The sequence below is a fragment of the Lonchura striata genome, chromosome 15 (genome assembly GCF_050655825.1).
Source record: "Lonchura striata isolate lonStrDom1 chromosome 15, ASM5065582v1, whole genome shotgun sequence".
Taxonomy (NCBI): Eukaryota; Metazoa; Chordata; class Aves; order Passeriformes; family Estrildidae; genus Lonchura; species Lonchura striata.
In genome coordinates this window covers 14,082,585-14,103,644 of record NC_140717.1, presented here as the reverse complement: position 1 = coordinate 14,103,644, position 21,060 = coordinate 14,082,585, and the positions used below count along the sequence as shown (strand labels likewise).

The following is a 21,060-nucleotide window of genomic DNA, read 5'->3' as shown; positions in this document are numbered from 1 at the left end:
ATGCTAAAACTGAGTCACTTTGATATACTTAGACTGAAAATTCAAATTGCATCCACCTTTCTGTTTGAGAGTAATTCTATTTTAGTTGCACCATTGTATTTGAGAAGTGCCCTAATGAGTTAAAAAGATGCTATTTTGCTTTTTGCTCTCTTATAATATTTTTAAATTAGAAATTCAAGTTCCTTCTTGCTTCTATGGCTATGTGGGCAGGTAAATTAAAACATGACAGTTTCAAGGGCAATTGAAAATCAGGCTATAAAGAAAAAGACAAGAATTTAGCTCTTTAAGCATATTAAGTATCTTTTCAACAAATGCTTAACTCCAGTGATTTACAAACATTTTAGAAAAAGACTCCATTACAGATTCAAACCATTCGTCTTTTTCAAATAATGTGTCAAATAAGAACAAATATGAAACCACTTCTGAAATGACAAAAAAAAAGTTAAAAAATCCCTAAAGTTTCTGAAGGGGAGAAAAGGATTTATTTGTAGGATTTTAAAGAAAAGAAATGCACATTTTAGTAAACTTTGTCAAGATTATCTTTGCAGATGTATTTGTTAAAAATATTTATATACATATATATATATATATATATATATATATATATAAACACAGATTACAGGAAATTTATAAATCCAAACAAAAACATTAAATTGGGTTTTATATCCCAAGGAACTTGATACTCTAAATGAGGAAATGCAGTAATTTAAGACAAAAATCACCATTTCAGACATGTTATCTAATGTCTGGCCTTTCACTTCATCCATTTCACTCTTCACTGCAGAGACTCTTTCCAGCTCCTCCTGGGTGTAGCTGTATCCAGAGATTCCTTTCTTCTCCTCAATTGCTTGCTGCAGACACAAACAATAAATGCTGGATGTGAGTCCATTAACCAAGAAACAGCAAATGCCTTCGTGGAGCCAAATATTGTGAAGAAGTGAAAAGGGTAAGTACTGTAATTAATTTATTTTATTAATCAATGAATTATAATTAATCTAGCTTCCATAAAAGTAGATTTTATCTCGTGCCTGAACAGCAGGACAATAAAAACCCTCTGTACATACAATATTTGGTCATCCAATGCTCAGTGAAGTGAACAGAGAGTTTCCACAGAGCAAAGTGGGCTGGAAGTCAGGCTCTGAAGAAGTTCAATGTGTAAAACCTGTCTGCTTGATCAGAAGATGCAGTAAATTATTTTGTAAAGTATTTTGGTAACGACAATACAGGGATTGGAAGAAAATACCACAGAGTGTTCCTGCATTTGGGATGCTTACAGTTATCCAGAGCAGAAATCCTTCTGTCTTAGGGAAGATTCATCCAGTTTTAAATTTTAACACATTTTCTTCTAAATATTGTGGGGTTAGAATGTTTCCTGCTTGCCTGGTCTTTCTTTAAATACTACTCCTATATATTTTACAGCAGTAACTTGGATCCTATTTGCTGCTGGTCATTCTCTAAGCTCTCACTACATCTATGAATACCAAAAAGTAATGTAAGCATCCAGCCTTGCCTTTAGCAGTAATTAGGAATGTGAAAAGACTGTCAGGGTAACAAGACTGTGTACTAAGTTTTGCCTTAGTCAGTCTAAAAAGAAGCTGCAAACCAGTCCTGATGAACACAAAGTACAGCAGCCTCAGAGTCAAAGCCAAAAATACCTTTTCTACCCCAAAGTCCCCTTCAGCGAGTAAACAGAAATGGAATATTTGCATATTCAATTTTCAACAGAATAAATCCCAGCAGCATCCCTGCGATCCTCGGGCTGTTCCCAGGGCAGGGAGGCGGGGGAGCAGCACAGGCTCAGGTTACCAGCTGCTGCTGGGTGGCTTCGTGGCGCTGCCGCAGGAGCTCCTCCGTCCTCTGCAGGACCCCGCACTCCGCCGTGATTTCCGCTATTTCCTGCCGCTTCTTCTTGTAAAACGTGTTCTTGCTCCGCAGCTTGCTCACGTACCGCTTGAACTGGGGAGAGAGAGCAGAGCTCACTTCACTCCTAGCAAAGCAGGGCCTTACCACAGCGTCAAATGTAATTATCCTCTTGGTCCTGCACATCCAAAATGCAGTGGTTAGAACAGAGGGTTGGAATTCAGGATTCTCAGGGTCTATTTATTTTCAGCTCTGCATTCGTTCACTGAGCGAGATCAAGGAAAACAGCTCCTCTGCTTTCTGTCCCAGCTCACTCATTTGCAGGCCTGAGATCACTCCCTGCTGCTCGCCACCATTTGACAGCTGGAAAAGTAAATATTCCTTGCAAAACGTTATGGGAGTCATGGATAATAAAAACTTAATGCAACAGTAATTAGCACTTGTAACAGAGCCCCAGCCCTGCAGACCAAAACATTGTAACAGACAGCAGCAAAATTGGAAGGGGACATGGGAAAAAATTTTTTTTTTAAATGTTCTCAGTAGTTAAAACTTGTTGTTCTCTTTCCTTGACTCCTGCAGACCAGGATGATATTGCTGGCTAAGTTTTCAAAGCCAGGAAAATAAAAGAGTCCTTGCAGAGAAACAGAGAAATGCAGTATCTATTTCATTCAACATCTAAAGCAATAGAGAATTTATATTTTTATTAAAGACTGAGTACAATGATAAAAATCCTTACAGTCTAACAGCCTTAGCTAATTTTACACCTGGACCTGTGTATGTTCAATTTGTAACACAAGCACCAGGGTTGAAACAACCAGGTAAGATTTTTCTGTGCTTTAATGTTTTCCATTTGTTGTGCAGTCTCAGCTCATATTCTTGGATTTTACATGAGAACTACAAGGTAAATGCCAGTCACAGCTCAAAAAATGCATTCAGATCCAGAGATGGAAAGCAAAATTTATAAGAGTAAATGATGTAAGAACAGGCTTCAGAATGCTCCTGGATGAGGAGGCATTCAGTGTGTGCAGGGAGCACAGACCAGGCAGCCCCAGGAGGAAAATTAATCCCACTCCCACTGATACAGGATTGAAATTCAAACATAAAATAACTTAAATTTCAAAATTTACAATAATTTTTCTTTTTGTGAAATTATCCCTCTCCCTTCTGTGGAATAAACCCAAACCCCTAATGTGAGCAAAGGCTAAGAGCCCCCAGAGTAACTGTATGTTCTATAAAAAGTGTCCTGGGCAAACTGCCCACAATGAAATCAACCCTGTTCATCTGCCATCCTGTGTAATATCTAGGCCAAAGCTGCCTCTCTCTTGCTACGCTCCAGAACTATTTTTAAAGCCAAAAGCTATAAACGTTTTTGGTGAAAGAACAAACCCACAAATTACTCAATGTGCTCTATGCAGATTGGCCTCTGTGAGGCTTTGGGATAACATCCTACATCCTGCTACTACCCAGGACAAGGATACACAAGGTCACCTGAGCCCCTGTCACATTCTCTGCTACATTACTGGCACATTTAATACAGTAGCACCAAATTCATTCCTTTTCGTAGCAAATTTAATCACATCCTCTTCTTTAATACAAAAGACTTCTTTTTTTCTTCTTTAATTGCTTTGACAATACCAAGCTTTCTGTGATTTCCAAGTGATTATAAAAGTAGAGATACAATTTCTCCAACCAGCTGAGGAAAATCTAAGGGAAGCACAGCCATCTGTCTTGATCCTTGGGACATTTCATTTGACCAGTGAAATATAATAAAGAATGAGGTAAAGGATTATATTTAATATGTGACCATACAGAGCTATCAAATCTGAATGATCTTCTGTCAGTGCATCCCAGGATGAAAAGCAAACTACAATTCTCTTCACTTTTAAGGTCTTGAAAATAGCTCAAGTGGGAGGTAGGGTATTTGCATATTCAATTTTCAAAGCATAATGTATTTTACAATGAAAGTCAAAGGATCTTGTTGATTAACGAACCAATTCCACCACTGTTCTATTATTAGCTGATTAACTTAGGACTATATAATACAAATTTCATCAAATGAACTACAAGTTGCTCACAGTGACAACTGAAATCTGTTCCTTTTATGAGGTGGATGCACAACTTCTGGTTTTTTAAAGGAAACTTAACCTTTCACACAGCTTTTATTGCAGCAAACAAGGTAAAACAGATGTAAACAACAGTAGGAAAGTGATAATCTGTGTAGAAAATCAACCAATAATGTGGCAAAATGTTCAAAAGACCTGATTTACTCCAAGGGCAGCAAAGATTAGCCCCTCAAAATCTCACTGACTGAAGGCTCCTTTAGATCTACAGCCAAGTTCTGAGCTGGAGCTCTTAGATTTGACTCTACTTAAATCAGCAGCTTGTAGGGATCTTCCAGCAAAATTAGGCTTCTTCAGCCTAAAAGCTGAGAGTCATTCCATAGGTTTCCAAAAAATAAAAGAAGTAGAAAATGCCAAAAATGTTTTCATCTGTGTGAGCATTGCTCCTGAGGCTTTATACACCTCATGTGTACATGAGAAATCAATGCCACAAAACACTGCATTTTACTGTCGTGAAATTACTGTGGTGAAATTTTCAATAATTGGAATAGTTCACAGAGAAATAACATTGTTGGGCCACATCACTGTCAAGTGAAGTAACCAAAGGAGCAGCAGCATTTTCCCACAGACCAAGGCAACTGCTCCCTGTGTCCAAACTCAGCATGGATCTGCCTGTGCAGTGATGCTCCAGTCAAGGCATGGCCACCAGAAGCTTTTCCTTCTCAAGCACTTGAACACAAGCAGTTATTTCAGCCTCTGAGATTAAATGACTGGATGAGAACCAAGTGCTGGCACTAAGGGAAGCAAACCAGCCTGGAGCCTGTGTCAGCCCAGTCAGAGCCCCTGGAGACACAAAAACCATCCAAGGGAAAGCAAGTAAATATTCTGCCTTTTAACTTGGCTATTTTTACGGGTGACTGTAGCATAACAAGCATGGAATGCAGATTATGGAACACAGTGAATGAAAACAGGACTTTGATTTCTCATATAACACAAGTATACACCATCCCTGGGCAGATTTCCTGGGTTATGCTCCATTTTTATTAGAAGAATCCAGCAATGCATCTACTTTATGCTTTTCCATTTATTAGGCTCTGGAAGAGGTTGGTATCACCAGATTCAGTCTCCCCACACTTCGTGAAGGAATTACCATAACAGTTCTAAATAAAAATCCAGTCAGGGATGTAGAAATGGCTTCTCCAGGGGCATCCAGAGCCTGGCAGGTTATCCCCCTCCAGGAAAGGACATCAGCCTGGTGACCTCTGTGGTCAGAACTAGGACCAGAGCCCAGCTCCCCTTTGCAGCCTTGGCTTTTCACTACAAGCTCCTCACCTCATCTCCATTAACCTCACATTTGCCCCAGGAGACATTTTCACAAGGTTTCTTATTCCAAGATTATAATTAAAGGAGAAAATGGATAAAGCTTGTTTTCTCCAAAGAACAAACCCCAGATAAATTGCTCAATTTGGAGTCAGATTTTTAAAATAATATTTTCTGGATTAATGCAGCAATTTGATTGTTTTATTGTAATCAAAGTATTCTTCATATGAAAATATTACAGAAAATAAAGTGTTAATTGCAAAAAAAGTGGTTTCCTACGAAACACATTACAAGGTTCCAAATAAAAAAAATTAGTTAAGAAAATTATTTGCATAAGCACAATAACTGCAGAAAATCTTGCCTGACTATATTTACTTTCATTAATAACTGAGGAACAGATGTTTTTAATTTCTAACTATACTAATTAATGGGATACAGACTGTCCAAAGTATTAAAATTCAGTTAGGAAAAGTTCCTGAACATAACAGGCTTTCCATATTTTTTTCCTTAGAGGCTCTAAATTCAAGTTAGTACAGCCAGTGTTGGACAGAGTTAATAACTCAGACATAGAAGGATGAACTTCTAAAAGATAAGAGCAGTAGAACCTCAGTCTAATAAAATGAAAGTATCCTACAGCCTGCTCATGGCACAGCTTGGCCAGGAAAACTCTTCCTTAGCATTTTCCAGGAGTGCTTGCTTCTGGTCAGGCAAGAACTATTAAGGCAGTCATAACTAATACTGTGAAACAATCTAAATATTTATAATGAAAACCCATTTTCAGTGCTCAGGGAAGATTCACAGGTCATTGAGATCCAGGATTTATCCATGGCAGGGGGTGCTGAGGGAGTGCTCAGCTCTGGGACATTTCCCTGAATCTCTGCATATTTTTAGTTCAGGTGGCAGGGAACTCCCCAGAGCAAAAATTTGCCAGATTCAGGTGGATCAACTGTTTTTGAGGAAAAGTGGCAAGATCTTTTGTCTTGTTTTCCCAGGGGCAAGTAGGCATGGATGAGCATTTGTATGGAAAAAAGATCAAACTCCTTAAGTAAATGCATGTGCAAACCTCACACACCTGTGAACAACAAAGTGAGAGGATTTCCCATGCCCTGTTCTCAAAACCAGATTAATTCCCAGTCCTGCAGCTTAGCACAGCTCTGAGACAACTCTGAATCCTTGGGAAACTCCGTGTTCTTGGGCCCTGTGCTGAACTCTGGAAAGTACAATGGGTTGTGTAAAGGGCTAAAAATATCCCAGCTTTACCTAGGATCACTTGTAATTGAACCATCCAGCATTCCAAGTGTCAACATGTGATTCCCTAATTTTCAGGATCTGACAGCTGCAGTGAGGAGCTGCCAACTGTGCCCCCTGCTCACTGCACTTTGATTGAAGTACTTAAAAAGACTTCATAACTCCCAAAGACAATTTATTCCTACATTTTTTGTGTTTGATGTAAATGAATTGGTTATTCCCTGCTGTTTCTCCTGAGTTCTATCCAGGTGTACAATCTTTCAAACCCAGTGGAATGCTTTTCATGACCGTGGAAGAAAGCAAAACACCAACACCTAAAAAACGAAGCCAGGCCTGAGCTTTTGGTGAAGAAGGGCTAAAACCACCTCAACTGGAGATCCAAATGCTGCTTTGGGAGCACGAGTTAGGAAGGTGCTGATTCTTCCATTGCCAAGTCTTGAGAGTGCCATGGGATATAATAGGACAGAGCAAAGTGAGACAAAGCAAAGATTGGAAATGCTGGGTATAGGAGAAAAAACAATGCTTTGATTTAACTGTAGCATTTTGATAGGATTAAAAAATCCATTTAAGACAGCAAAGCTATTTGTTAAAACACCCTCTTTCTGCCTTTTTAAAAATGGAGGAACTAAATGTCAAACATGTCACTGGAAGAGGAAAGTGTAAGGAAGCTCTTGGCTGTCAGTGTGAAGTGGAGGTTGGATGGACAAACTCCTCCTGTCCCATGAACTGCAGCACTGACTCACCATCACATTAATCAACACTTCCTTTGCTATTGCCTCAAAGCTGGAGCACTGAACCAGAAAATACAAATCCTACCAGAAACAAACCTGCAGCAGGAGGTTGGCTGGCAGTGAGAAACCCAGACTTTCACTGGGAGGCAGAGCCTGCTCATGCCACTTTTGCTTCATCACCTCTTCCCTGCCAGCCCTGGTTCCTCTCAGCCCTGGCTCCTCACACCCCCACTCTGAGGCAGGACTGGCTCTGTGCATTTGCCATGGACTTGGAGGAGATGCAGAATCTACAGCACCAAGGCCCTGTGCAGCAATTCTGGCTGCAGACATTTACAAAGAATTAAACATCACTGTCTCCACCTTCCAGATGAGGAAACCATGACCTTTGAAACAGAAGTGACCAAAAATCATCAAGAATTCAAATCCTTTCCTAGTCTTTCAGCACAGGAAACACCCTTTTTACTGCTTTGCACGTGTGCCTGTGAGTACCACTGCATTTCACCTGAGGAAGTAATAAACATGAACAGGACATGGATTTATATATTCACTTCCTTGCCAATACACATTTCCTTGCAGAAAATATTTTACAAACCAGGAAATGCTTCTTATGAAAAGACAAAACACTTCTGATTTTAAGCCAGTGGTTTTTTCCAAATTGCTCATTTATCCTTCTCTGTGCAAACTGAAGACTTGAAAATATTTTAAAAATCAAAAGCAGAACATATTTGAACAAAAGGAATGCAGATCATGTCCAAAACAGATCTTGTCCTTTTTCTGTCTTAAGCCACTTCCTTGTGTCAGAGTTAACTTGAGTTTTTCTTTACTAAGCCTTTTACAATGTTATGAGGCTTCCTTCCTACCCAGTTCTCAAATTTCTATGGATCAGTTTCTTGTCTTCTGAAGAATAGGCACAATTATTTCTTACCTTACAGTGCCTGTGCAGATAATGCAAAACATATGCTGCTGTCTTGGTAATACATTCTTGTTGATTAATTAAACATTTCTTTCCATCACATGTCACAAAACACAAATTGTCAGCTTTCTGCCTTAATTTTCACTTAAAAACTTGTCAAAGACTCCAGCAATGTGCCCACTGGAGCTGAAAACCTTGGAGTGGAGAGAAATCTAATGCAGTGGGTTCTTTATTATTGCTACCACGGGAAAGGGTACAGTGTGTGATGGGAAGAGAAACCAACATCTTCATTTTCCACATCTCTGTGCCATTACTCCCACCTGAACTCTTCATCTACACTTTCAGACTCCTTTAAAAGTATCTGATTTTGTGGAGCAGCCACGTCCTATGGGATTAGGAAGGGAGTTCCTTCTCAAAAGGGCGTTCCCTGTATTTAGTAGTATGTAAAAAAAAGGCACAAAAACAAGGAACAGGCAAGCAAGGAGTGTGTGCTTCTGGCTAAATGATGGCAATGCAAAGACAATACATGAGAGAACGATATTAACTCAGAGAATGATGCAGATAAAATTATCTTTAGTTTAGTGACTCTGCCTGTAAGTTCCCTTAGCAGGATTCTTCCCAACTCAAAAAAATTACAGGCTGAAGAAAAGTCAATTTATTTTACTGGCAAACCAATACCAAATTGCAGCTCCCTTATTCTTTGCAAATTTCTGAAGCAGAAAAAGCTGCTTTGAGAAGTTCAGCTGCCAATCTCACTGTGCCTGGGCCACACTGTGCCAGTCACTGTGTCACAGCTGAACCTCAGGAGAGTCTGGGAAATTTGGGTTTTAAGGAAAAATTTTTGTGGGTAATAAATACCACAGGACTAATTGCATCTCTGATAATCACTGGTATTATGCTTTATAATCATACGGACTTTTTATATTATTTATAATCATATTGACCTTTATGGTTAGTTATTCACCATCACACCACTGTGATGATACTGCCATTATTTGGCTGGAATGTTAATCCAACCCAACACTGAGTCCTTGTATAGCTTGCAATGGATTAGGCACAATGTGAATAAGAGAAATTAATCATTTGGAAATAGCTACAAATCCCTACCTCATCCTCAGTCAGGACTTCAGAGCCTCCCAGCTCGTGGGCCTGACTGTTCTTCTGCTCCACCTGCTTCTCCAAGCTGGACATCTCCTCCTTGGCAGCCTGAAGCTCTTCTGCCTTGGCTTCTTTTTTCCGGGAAATTATAGAAGCCTGCAAGATCATTAATGTAAAAATTGCCTGGTTTAATCAGGAGAAAAATGATTTTTAGATAAAATGTATAGCTTATATACAGCAGGTTAAACCACAACCTCATTGAAGTTGGCTGCAGCATCACGACTTTCTCCAGAATGGGTGAGGTTTCCAGCACAGCCTTTTTGTCCAGACTCAAGCTGATGTATTTGACATTTTAGATTTACATTTTTTTCACCTCATTTTTTCGTTTTCATTGAGGAAAAAGGCAGGCATTTTAGCTGCTCCATTTCTTCTGCTTAGTCCCTCTTGGTGAATATGTAAGATATACCAGCATGGCTTAACCGAAAAGTAATCCAAGATTTCACAAATGTCATAATACAGATTTTTATAACTCCAACCTACTCCAACCTACAGAAATATGTTACACTAAAGCAGAACTGAGCCACTAAATCTTGGCAAATAGCTACAAGATGATGAATAAAGCAATAAAGTACAGAAATAGTGTAGATTACAGATTTTTTTTTTTTCGTAGTCTAGAAGATAAAGCACTTAAAAATAATATTTTATACAAGACTGAATATTTAATAATACCTGAGTTTTGACCAGAACAGATTTGGTAATATAAGTATACATTAGTTCAAGGATAAAAATGAAAGCATTTTTCTCTTGCTAAAGTATCCTGTTGAAAAATACTCTAAAATAATACAACACATTCATTTAGATGCAGGTAGAGGAATTTGAGGCATGGCTGGTTTCTTCAAGTGAAAGGAAAAACTTACAACAAAATGAAGCCAAAACACAGCAGCCCTCTCACACTCAGCTGAGAGGACCAGCTTTCTCCCTAAATAAATCTCCAGCAGAATTGTGCTGGGGTGGGAGCTCAGCTCTCTGCTGCACGAGGTGTCTGTGGTGACAAACCAGGGGACAACAGAGATGATTATTTTGTGAAACTGAACCCAGGCCCTGGCAGAAGAAAGCAAAGAGCTCCCCAGGCTCTGAGCTTCCAGCTCCTGAGGTGGACTCTCCTTGGTCCCAGCACATTCCAGAGCAGGATTCTCTCTTAGGAAGAACATCTCTTCCAAAATAAAACGGTGTTTCACTTTGCATTTGTGACTGAACTGCAGTGCATATCTTATCCCCATTTTTTCCCTCTCACTGGTACATTTTACTTAAGCCTTTTGATTTTTCAAGCCATGACCATAAGCATCACACTGAAGATCTTCCATAAAATTAGCAGTGCTGCAAGTAGCCTGGAAAAGGAATCACTCAGGTTCCTGCTTAAGCTCCGAAAATCTCAGAATTCATAAATCCTTTTTATAACTTGGGAATTTACTAAGACTGGACCAGACAGCCTATTTTATAGCAAGATTATTTTACAGCCTCAGGATGAGAAATCAAAGAATTCATTCTTAAGAGATGCAAAGGAGAAAAATGGCATTTGGTCAGACCTAAGGAAGGGACAGAGCTGCAGCAGGCAGCCCCCATGCTGCCTTGTAAGAATCCATCCAGAGCTGGAACTTTACCAAAATAGCTCCTCCAAAATGCCCCTACCAGAACTGCTGTGCTGCAAGGACAACAGTCAAAACATTCACTGACACCACTAAAAGCAAAGTTTGACTCAGCCCTAAACATACATATGTTCAACAGCTCTTTATTCTCCTTCTCACCTCCATTATTATGTATTTCTACTGATGATGCTAGATAAATCAAAAGAAAAAATCAGCATGTAAACCAATCAGAGACTGATTTTTTTTCTCCTATTTCTGCTTAAAACACATTTTATTCCCTCTTACCTGCTGGCGATACATGGAGAATTTACTATCAGTTGGCTCATACGTGATGATCCTTTTCTCAATCAGCTGATTAATTTGTGCATTGACTTCCTCTATCTGCAAGACAGAGTGCAAAATTAAGGAAACAGAGCTTGGTGTCTTTGTCTTCTCCAAGAATTAAATGCTTTGCAATGATGATTTACAATCCAGCCAGTTCTGTTTTTTTGAAACAGAGAAACAGACCCAAAAAGCTCTGTGAGTCATTGAGTACTGGCCAGGAAGAGGCTGTTTTTGGATTTCCAGTTCTGTGCCTTCATGATAAGGCAGAACCATGACGCTGGCCCTGAAAATGAAGTAAACTGGTGCATGTGGAGAGAAAGTGCAATGAGTTGGTACAGAAAAAAAGAAATTGCCACATACTGAGTGAAAAATGTAATTTTATTGATAGGAACTAAAATTCCCTTTCATTCAACCATTTAACAGAAGTTCAAAGGGAAGCAAATAAAGGTTAAGTGATTAAAAATTTCATCAACAATTTGTAAAGTCCCAGACCATCATATTGCAGCCCTGTGGTGCCTTCTCCTCCTGCCACAAGATGCCCTTGGTTGTCTTTAGTCCCAAACTGCTGAGCTTCATTCCAGCCAAAGTTCCTGGAGCTCTCAGCCACACCAGAGTGCAGATTCCAGCCTTCTCAGTGCCACCAGCCATGGAATACACAGCCACAGCAACCTTCCTTCAATTCTCTGCTGCTGCTAAGGGAGCAGTGTAAACATGCTGCAATCCCAGGGAGTCAGACCAGAACACAGGGACAGTGCTGGGCATCACCCTGGAAGCTCTGGGAGCAGCATCCATGTGCTTGGAAAACTGAAAATCTCAAATAAATTGCTCAATAGGACTAAAAGTACTCCACCACCTGGAGGAAAAAAAACCCAACTCTCCAGTGAATTCTATTCTATAAGTAGTAGAACAGGCTTGAATTTGAAAATGGCATAAGAATTCTCTTCTGTGAATAAATTCCTGGGTTTATATTATAAAATGCATGGTGGAAACATGCTTGGTGCACTTCAGTTCCTTTTTAAGGCACTGTGATAATAAAAAGCCAACTAAAAAGGAAAAGCTGCCTAAGGCCATGCTGTGATAACAGCCAAGTGCATGACATGGTTTTATTATCTTTCAAGAAGATACTTCCAAAATATAACAAATCAAAGGTTACATCATGGAGAAAGAGGGAAAACCTTAAAGCTTTTTAAAGTATTGTGATAAACCAAACAACACTTGGAAAAGAAATGTACAAAAAACCAGGGTTCAAGCATGCCTGAAAGACATAACTGCAGCCACAAATATTGTTTTGATTAGATGAACTAATCTAAGAAAGCAGAGGCTGAATCACAGAGCTGGTTTATTATTTCAGCCCTAATCTGCCATTTATTAATGCTGTCATTCTTTAACATGGACACTCTCTTTCCTCATTATCTCTATTTCATGGCAAAGCCTAAGTTGGAAATCCTAGGGGTATTAAACACCAGCTGGTAAGAAACTACTCTTCTTCCCTCTAACACTGGTGTAAATCTTCATCATTATCATCCATAGAAATACTAATAATTAACATTCCTCTAAATTCTTCTAGGAGAATATATTTCATATTTAATCTTTTATCTAGGATTATGCAAATAGGAAAACTTCATTGAGTCAATATATAAATGTACTTGTGTGGCAACAAACCCCTCTGCATGTTCTGGATATATCTGACAAATAAGAGTTTTTCTAAGACTATTTGCTTTTAACTTATGAAAAAGCCTGGAAACATAAATCAAGATTTGATGGCCAAATTTTCTTTGTTCTTAAAAACTAAAGGAAACAATGCAGAGTTCTTCCAAACACTGAGGAGTTCTGAACCATTGCACATGGATTAAGGCATCATCTTGTGAGGATACATCCCTCAGGGAATGCTGTTCCCTCCACAAGCTCTGGATGTGTTGGGATAAACCCCCTTGATGGCAGGGAGAGTTCCAAACAAGTGAAATCTGAAGAAAAATCAGCCCTTTAGTGCTGAATTAACACAATTTCCTCAATAGCAGCTAAGGATATGTTTGGGTTTGGGGTTTGGTTTGGGGTTGGTTTATTCGTGTCTCTTTTGTGGGTATGTAAAAAACACTTTATCAGAGAGTTTGTGCTTAGTGATTGAGACCCCTTTGGTTTTACAGCCAAGGGATGCTGCTCTGGGAATGAAACATTTTCTCTGGGATATGAAGCAGGGATAAGAACATTGCAGAGTCCAGGCAGCTCAGACCATGCTACAGAACACAAATGAAGGGTGACCTTGGTCCCTCACCTCACTTTCCAGTGCAGTAAGATCAGCTTGAGTCATGGCTGGCTCTGCAACCACCTTTTGTAAGAAATACACTGAAGTCTTTTTACTTTCCATCTCTCTGGGTATTTTTTCATTTACCAGGTAGGAATTGAAATTTATCTCCTCTTCTAGTTTCTTCATTAAACCTTAAAAACAAATTAAATCAGTGAGTGTCTATAAAAGCAATGTAGCAGATAATTAAGTTTGATTTCCCCAACACATTAAAGTATTTAGCAGCTGATTACAATAACACCACCATAACATTTGAGTCTTCAGTGCTCAGAGAAAGGAGGAGTTACTTGATTTAAATTTTTAATCTGGATCTCAAACAATACAAAAGGATTTATTATTCACCTATCTTGAACATGTAACTATCAGCTCCTTGAGAGATTGTTCTCATTAATAACAAGTAAACCCCATTTCACAGGAAACTCCAGCTGAGTCAGATACAGAATTCAACACACACTGCTGATATAAACAGCCATTGAACCTTTATCTGTAGAAAAATCTTAATTTGGCCTAGCTCGTTGATAGATTTATTATATCCTTGGAGATTCATGCTTAAAATAAAGCTTTTTTTTTCTGTCTGGCATTTAGAAAGGCCTTAAAATGGGCCAAGTTTAATGTGTGCCTACTTTAAGGGTCCTTTACATTGCTGGAACACAGATTGCCTCCATGTAAAGATTTCTTCTTGAAAGAACAAACATTTAATCTCAGGACAGTTTATAGACTGAAAATGCAGAAAATAACAATCCAAAAGAAAAAAGCAACCCCATTTATAAGCTTTGCTAGAGACCAGCCTGATGCACCTACACCTTACCAGGCTCAGAAGGACTTGGCTTTTTCTAGACAGAGTAATTCAGGCTCCTTAAGAGATCATTTATAAATAAAGCCAAGATAAGAACAATTCACAGATAGAAAAATGAAACAGGATAAAAGGAAACATCTATTTAAATGACACTGCACAGTCTCCACTGACAACAGGCAGTTCAGTGCAGTAATTCCTCAGACAGCTGTGCCAAGGACTACAAGATTCAGAAGCTGCATGTCAGATGAGAGTGGGAATGAGTATTTCAGAGTATTTCTCATGATCTAGGTGATCCAGGACTCTTTTTCAATTTCAAACAACTTCTTATGGTTGGGATTTTGGTTCTCTCCATATTAGGGAGAAGATGGAATTGTGATGAAATGCCAAGGAAAACAAGAAGCTCACAATCTCCATCTCTTTCATTTACTGCACAAGCAGAGAGAAGTTGAGCACAGAGATACAAAAATGCAGCTGATGCTGCTGAAACAGAGATGGGAAAGGATGTAGATGAAAACAGCTTTTGGTTCTCAGGCTAAGAAGCCTGACTGCCAAAGGGAAAGGTCAGAACAAAGTGAAAGAGTCCAGGAAAAGGGGCCCCCGTTTTTCTGCTGCTATTTACCTCTAAATCAGTGTCCTGAGAGATCCTCCTGAGCCCTGCTCCCAGCCCACTCTGACAGGAGAGCTGCCAGAAGGGAAATAAGCCATCAGCTCTTGAGAAAACCTCAAGAACTGGGAGAAAAAACAGGCCCTGGGGAAAGCAGCGTTGCCAACGAAGTCAACACAAACCAAAAGCGAGTGGGAGTTCCTCTTTCCCAGTTTGTTGGTTTCTGTGTTTATGGAAAGCAACACTACCAGAGGACCTTTTCCCTTTTGTGGAGGGGCCATTTATCAAACCAAAGAGCCCCCAGACTGGTTCTGGAGTGGGACAGTGGAGCTCCTCTGCCTCTGGACAAGTGGCACTGCAGCTGCACCCTGGGATACACACTGGGACTTACTGGGGGAGATTTCCCACTTCCTTCCTCCAGAAGAACTGAATTCCAATTTTCCTCAGCCCATGACAAAGCTGGGCAGGAGGGACCACATTTTAATGTCTCCCTAGAAATCTCCCACCTCTGCAAATGCAGCAAAGCTGCTTCCCATGTACCCTGTGAGCTGAATTATCACCTCAGAACTGATTGGAGCACCCCTCCCAGTCTGATATTTATAACCAAGATCTTTGGTGTGGAAATCAATGTTATATCAATTACATTATTCTGATATGAAATAATAATATTTTAATTAAATCAATTTATTGAGGTTTTTAGCAGCAAAGAAATCTGCATATATAACCTACACTTCATTTCTTGTGCTACTCCAGTTTTCTGATAAAAAGGTACATGCTTAAATGATTTGTTGTAGATATGACAAGAAACTCAGCAAAGAACCACAAGAGCTTTGATAAGAACAGAGACCTTTTGACTCCGTGGAGTATAACCTTGATCACAATCTGATTTATTTCTCAAAAAACTTTGGAGCTGCTGCCAAGTCCTGTTGCCCCCTGAGTGGTTCTGTGTTGTGCTGAGTCCTCATGGAGCAACAAAACAAGTTAAAACTTGATTTCTTGGTGGGGAAAGACATGATGTCAACATCCCTCATGAGCAATATAATTTCTTTCCTGAATATATTTTTCCTCCTATACAACTCAACACATGGAGAAGTAACTATCTAAAAGCTACTTTTGCTTCTTAACAGAACCTTAAAAATCAAAACACAGGACAGCTCCTGGTCTGGGTTTTTTTTTTTTTTTTTTCAGTGAAAAGCATTCTTTTGAAATTCCCAGGCTAGAGAGGAAAAAATGCCAGCATACTTCAGGTCTTTCCATTACACATATAAATTCTGTTTTTAATGTTTCAACATTGACTTATGGTTACAAAATCTACACACGTAAGCAGCACAGAAATCTGGCTCTGTGCCCTCAGGTTATTTTAACAAGCTTCTGCCAACCACATATTTACATGTGAAGAGCTATTCAGAGCACTCCTCATGTTTTCCATTCAAATTTTTTTATTATTATTATTATTATAAAGAGAGGGATGGAAGAAAGAGTTTATTCGTGCTTGCTCAGTCATGTAGACGAGAGGCAATTTTCTCTGCACAATTCTGTTAATGGAGCTAAATCTTGATTAACTTTGTGCTCAGAAGCCCACTACAGACTGCCAACTGGGCATCCTGGACCAGAACCATTTGCAACAGGAATTCAGTTTTTAAAGGGGGGGAAAAGAGAGAGGGACACTCATTTCATAGACTCTTTGCCAACAATTTGTTTAATACCACATGGGAAGGCCATGGCCAACTCCAGAACAGACTTACAGCATCAAATCCTTCCCTCCCCTTTCTGCAGCCACACAGACAGGGCTGAAATTATTTCCTCCACAGCTTCCATGAACACTTCTACTTCCCCTCTCTTCAACAGAGGCCTGGGACATGCAGACAATGGCAGATCAATTATCCCTTCCATATATCCTGGAAAAACCAAAAGCTTCCTGAATTTGTGATTCTAAGTTCTGTTTTTTATGTTTATAATTATTATTAGAGCTCTTTGAAACCTCTCTGACCTTTCAGTGCTCTTCTTGAATGTTGAATTTGCCTTGGGCTGCAGGGCTGGATGTGCCAGAGCCAAACCCAGAGGCAAAGAAACTTTCCTGTGGCATTTTCTCCCAGAAATGAAAGCAGGGAAGGCACCTCATCTATGGCACTGGGAGCTCCAGCTCTCCCATTCCCAACCTGACCCACAAATTCTTCTCAGACACTTCTAAGGAAAGAGCCCCACATGCCATAAATACATTGCATGTACATTATTCCTGGAGGAATAGCCTGGAATTTGGCTAGTCCTTAAAATAAATACTGTTGGCACGACCTTGGCTTCCCAAGTGATTGTGGTCACTTGGAATCAAGGGTCTCCTCATTATTCAGTCATTTCCCTCTTTTTATTTCACCAGTGATCCTTTGCTATTTTCTTTCAGAAATCTGGTGTAAATACCAAACAAAAAAAAGCCAAACACCCATTCCATTTCTCTAAACCTTCCACTAAACTCCTTTTAATCCTTTTAACAGAAACCACATTGAATTTTTGCTGCCTTGTTTGTTCAAAATGGGATAGAAGAGTTAATAACCTTAAAAAAATCAACCACAGAAACACAATCAATCTCTCCAACCAGACTTGTAGTCTCATCACAGATATCAAATTATCTTAAAAGTGTTTTACCACAACCTCTTATCGATTGACAGTGGCTTTATAATAAATAAAATAATTTGAAGATGAAATAAAGTTCCACCTAAGCCACTCTCCTTTACCAAATACTTTTATAACTTTAATTGTAATGGGGTCTTGGAGGAGATAATTTAAACTTTGAATTTTAGGAAAAGATCATTGTGTGGAACAGAAAAATATTAATTTTTTATACCAAATAGAATATTTAAGTAATAGGTTCCTAAATTTCTGGTTTTCATCGAGAATGAAATAAAATAGGCATCTGTACAAAGCAATTCCTCTTTAACAAGTATCTTTGAAATTCTCAGTGTTCTAAATCTATTTCTACATATTAAATTAATGAAGTTTATAAATTACACATTTCACTGTTCATCAACAAAATCATTTTAACACATTCTTTTAATCAATATTTTCAAGCTACTCGTTCACTTCATATTTCTGCCAATAAAGTAACCAGTAATGTTCTGCAAAATGGACAGAGACCAAGAATTCAGTGATTTGATTATTTTTGTGGTTTTTTTGGTTTTTTTTTTTTTTTTTTTTTTTTTTTTTTTTTTTTTTTTTTTTTTTGTGTTTTCTGTTTGTTATCAATTTCTGTTTGTGCAGCAGAGCAAAATTATATCAGTCTGGCAGAGTAAGTGTGAGCTGGGTTGTGGTTATTCAGACCAGAGCCCAGTGTTAACAAAAATACTGTTCATATTCAATACAGCAAACACCACAAAAAACCCCTCCAGAATATAGAAATTCATGCTACTTAGTGCTACCAGCAGCAAATCCTTCTCTAGACAAACAATATCCTGAGTAGTGCTGAAGTTATCAAACAGAGCAAGACTGAAGTTAATAAAGAGGGAAGGAATGAAATTAATAAGCAGGGAAGGAGCATTCTGTGAACCAGCAGCAAATGGTTCCACTTCCAGCTCTTTTGTAGAAGTTCATAACATTTAATGATACAATAAAACGTCTTCTAAATATGATGTTTCTAAGAGTTAAAATCCTACCAACCACAAGGCATATTCTCCTGGCACAGCTCAAGAAGGCTGATGCTAATTGCATGCTAATGACACTCATGAATATGTGCTAGTTGCATTCCTTACAGAGTTCCTTTACATTTCTTTAAATATAAAATTAATTATAAAGTGAAGTAATCAAATCCATAAGACAAACAACAAAGCTTCTGCTCATTAGCAACAACTCTGAACATTTCATCTTGTTTAGGAAGTAAAAACACCTGAAGCATTAAAAATGCAAGAAGTTTCCTTTAAAGGGAAGGATCTGACTTCCAGTGAAAATCCAGCTGTTGCACTGTCAGCAGACAAGGCTGATACCAGGAGGCAGCTGAGGTACTAAACTGCAGCCAAAGGGAATCTTCAAAATGAAATAAATTGTGCTACCTTGTAGACCAACAAAGCTTTTAGAATAAATGGAACCTATTCAGTGCACTGTGGTCACCTAATTTCAATTATTAAAAAACCCCACAGTTGGCATTCAGTAATTGCTGCTACAGGCAGTGCCTTTGTATCTGGGGAAAGCAATTACAAAGCTGAGTCCTGAGGTCTTTGTTTGGGCAAAATTTCAACAAAAGTTTTCTTAAGTAATGACTTCAGGCTTTGATTGGGAACATCGAAATACTTTTTGTTTCTTCCCCGGCAAGCAGGACTTAAGATAAGGAAATTAAATATGTTAACTTTATTTTCATCTCAATGATTAAATGACATATTTACTGGCTTTTTATTATGTTACCTTTGCTTCTGTGAACTGAACCCATTGAGTTTCCATTGGCCTTAAAAAAACCCAGGAACTGAAATAGAATTGTTGACACAGCTTTGCTGTATAAACTCTCTGATAGCTACTGCAGAAAAGGAACACTTATAAAATCCAAGTCCCTGTGAGATGGTTCAGATACTCCCTTATTTCCACTTGTGGTTCAGTGGCAGATGAGAATCATTAAAAAATCGAAGTAAAATTATAAAGTAATAACAATGCTATGAGGTGGTGACTGAGGAAAGTCCTTTCAACTCAAAAGAGCTGCCAAAGCAGTTGTGTGATGCAACTGAAATAGTAAATGTTCTTGAAAGAGCAGGACAATGACTTGATTTACTAAATTTAAATTGAGAATTGGTCAGATTCTATCATTTTGCAAGTAATTTATACACCATTCTATGGCATGTCTTGCACCACACTAACCTAGGATGCAACAGAAAAGCCCTACTCACTTTCTGGTTTGGAATCTGCCACCACTTGCTGCATCTCCTTCAGCTGGACCTGGGCTCTCTGCAGCCTCTGCTCTGCATGGAACAACTTTGGAGAGACAATTGGACACACACAGGGTCATTCCTTGGAAATCCATGTGCAAACAACTTAACCAACAGAGCCCCAAAAGAGCCCCAAACACAAAACATGGCAGCTTTAATGTCTGGTGATTTTCTGTTTCACAAGGGAAATGTGCCAGACCAAATTTTCAACATTTGGCTTGGGTTTACTTGATATTCTCTCCTGTTAATTGAGAAGAGTGTTCTTATTCTCCCAAGTGATATTTTTTCTGATGGCAGAAATTCATCCAACAATTTTCAACCAAAAATATGAGTGGCTTGAGCATTACAACAACAACAAAAGGCAGCAGGAATCAGGATTGCAGCAGATAACTCTCCTTATCCTGCAATGCAGCTGAGTTGTCACAGCAATCCACTGTCCATCCACTGCATCCAAGAGCAGTCTGGAAAGCTTCCTGCCAAACAAGCCCCAGCTGATTTGCATTTCTGTGACTTAGAGAGATGTGTAGTAAGAACTGGCATTAACTGGACATCACATTCATTTCAGTCGTGATCTTACTGGGGCTCCAGCAAAGACACAACAGCTTGAGAGGCCACTGATTCCCACTGATCCTACATCCAGACAAAGGCTGCAACAGAAAGAATCTGAGGGCTTTCCTCATTTTAATAGTGTTGAAATTCAGGCTACAGAATTTGGTGAGACAGTGTAACAAAATGGCACTGGATTCTGTTGAAGTATCTTGTTTTGACAACACAGGACAGAAATAAAACCCACCCTTACACCGGGATGTCAGATGCTCCCAGGGTTTCTCAGGACATAATTTTTCCCAAATTCAGGGGCCTAAATCCCAAGGTTGCTCCTGAATACATATTGCCCTCACCCAGGAAAAAAATGAGGTACTTGCTGTGTTGCTCAGCCCCTGAAAACTCTGTGCAGATCACAGAGATAGAAATCAAACCAAGGAAACATTTGCTCACTACTATAAATATGAAGAGTTCCCTTTGGGTGCTCCAGCAGTAAGTCATGGAACATTTCCTGGGAATGCTAAAGGATGATGTCAGTGGGAGATGAGGCAGCCAAGTACCTTCAGTGTGGTGTTCAAAACTTGCAGGGTCAAGCCTCTTCCCATAAAATGTACATAGATCTTTTAAATGGGATTTAATTTTCTGAGGTTGGGAGAAACTCTCCCAACTACTGCTGTTCATGATGTATTTTTAAAATGCACAATTCCCAAACAAACA

General features: G+C 39.1%; 1 protein-coding gene across 1 annotated transcript in view; it reads right to left on the bottom strand.

Annotated features, from left to right (window-relative positions):
- IFT81 (intraflagellar transport 81) overlaps positions 1 to 21,060 on the bottom strand; it is a 37,418-nt gene that overhangs the window by 8,879 nt on the left and 7,479 nt on the right. The window contains exons 7-12 of the mRNA XM_021532725.4: positions 19,762 to 19,846; positions 13,473 to 13,636; positions 11,162 to 11,257; positions 9,240 to 9,386; positions 1,807 to 1,956; positions 723 to 851 (exon numbers count right to left, since the gene is read on the bottom strand). Of these exons, the coding sequence (XP_021388400.3) occupies positions 723 to 851; positions 1,807 to 1,956; positions 9,240 to 9,386; positions 11,162 to 11,257; positions 13,473 to 13,636; positions 19,762 to 19,846 (771 nt within the window). The remainder of the gene's footprint in view (positions 1 to 722; positions 852 to 1,806; positions 1,957 to 9,239; positions 9,387 to 11,161; positions 11,258 to 13,472; positions 13,637 to 19,761; positions 19,847 to 21,060) is intronic.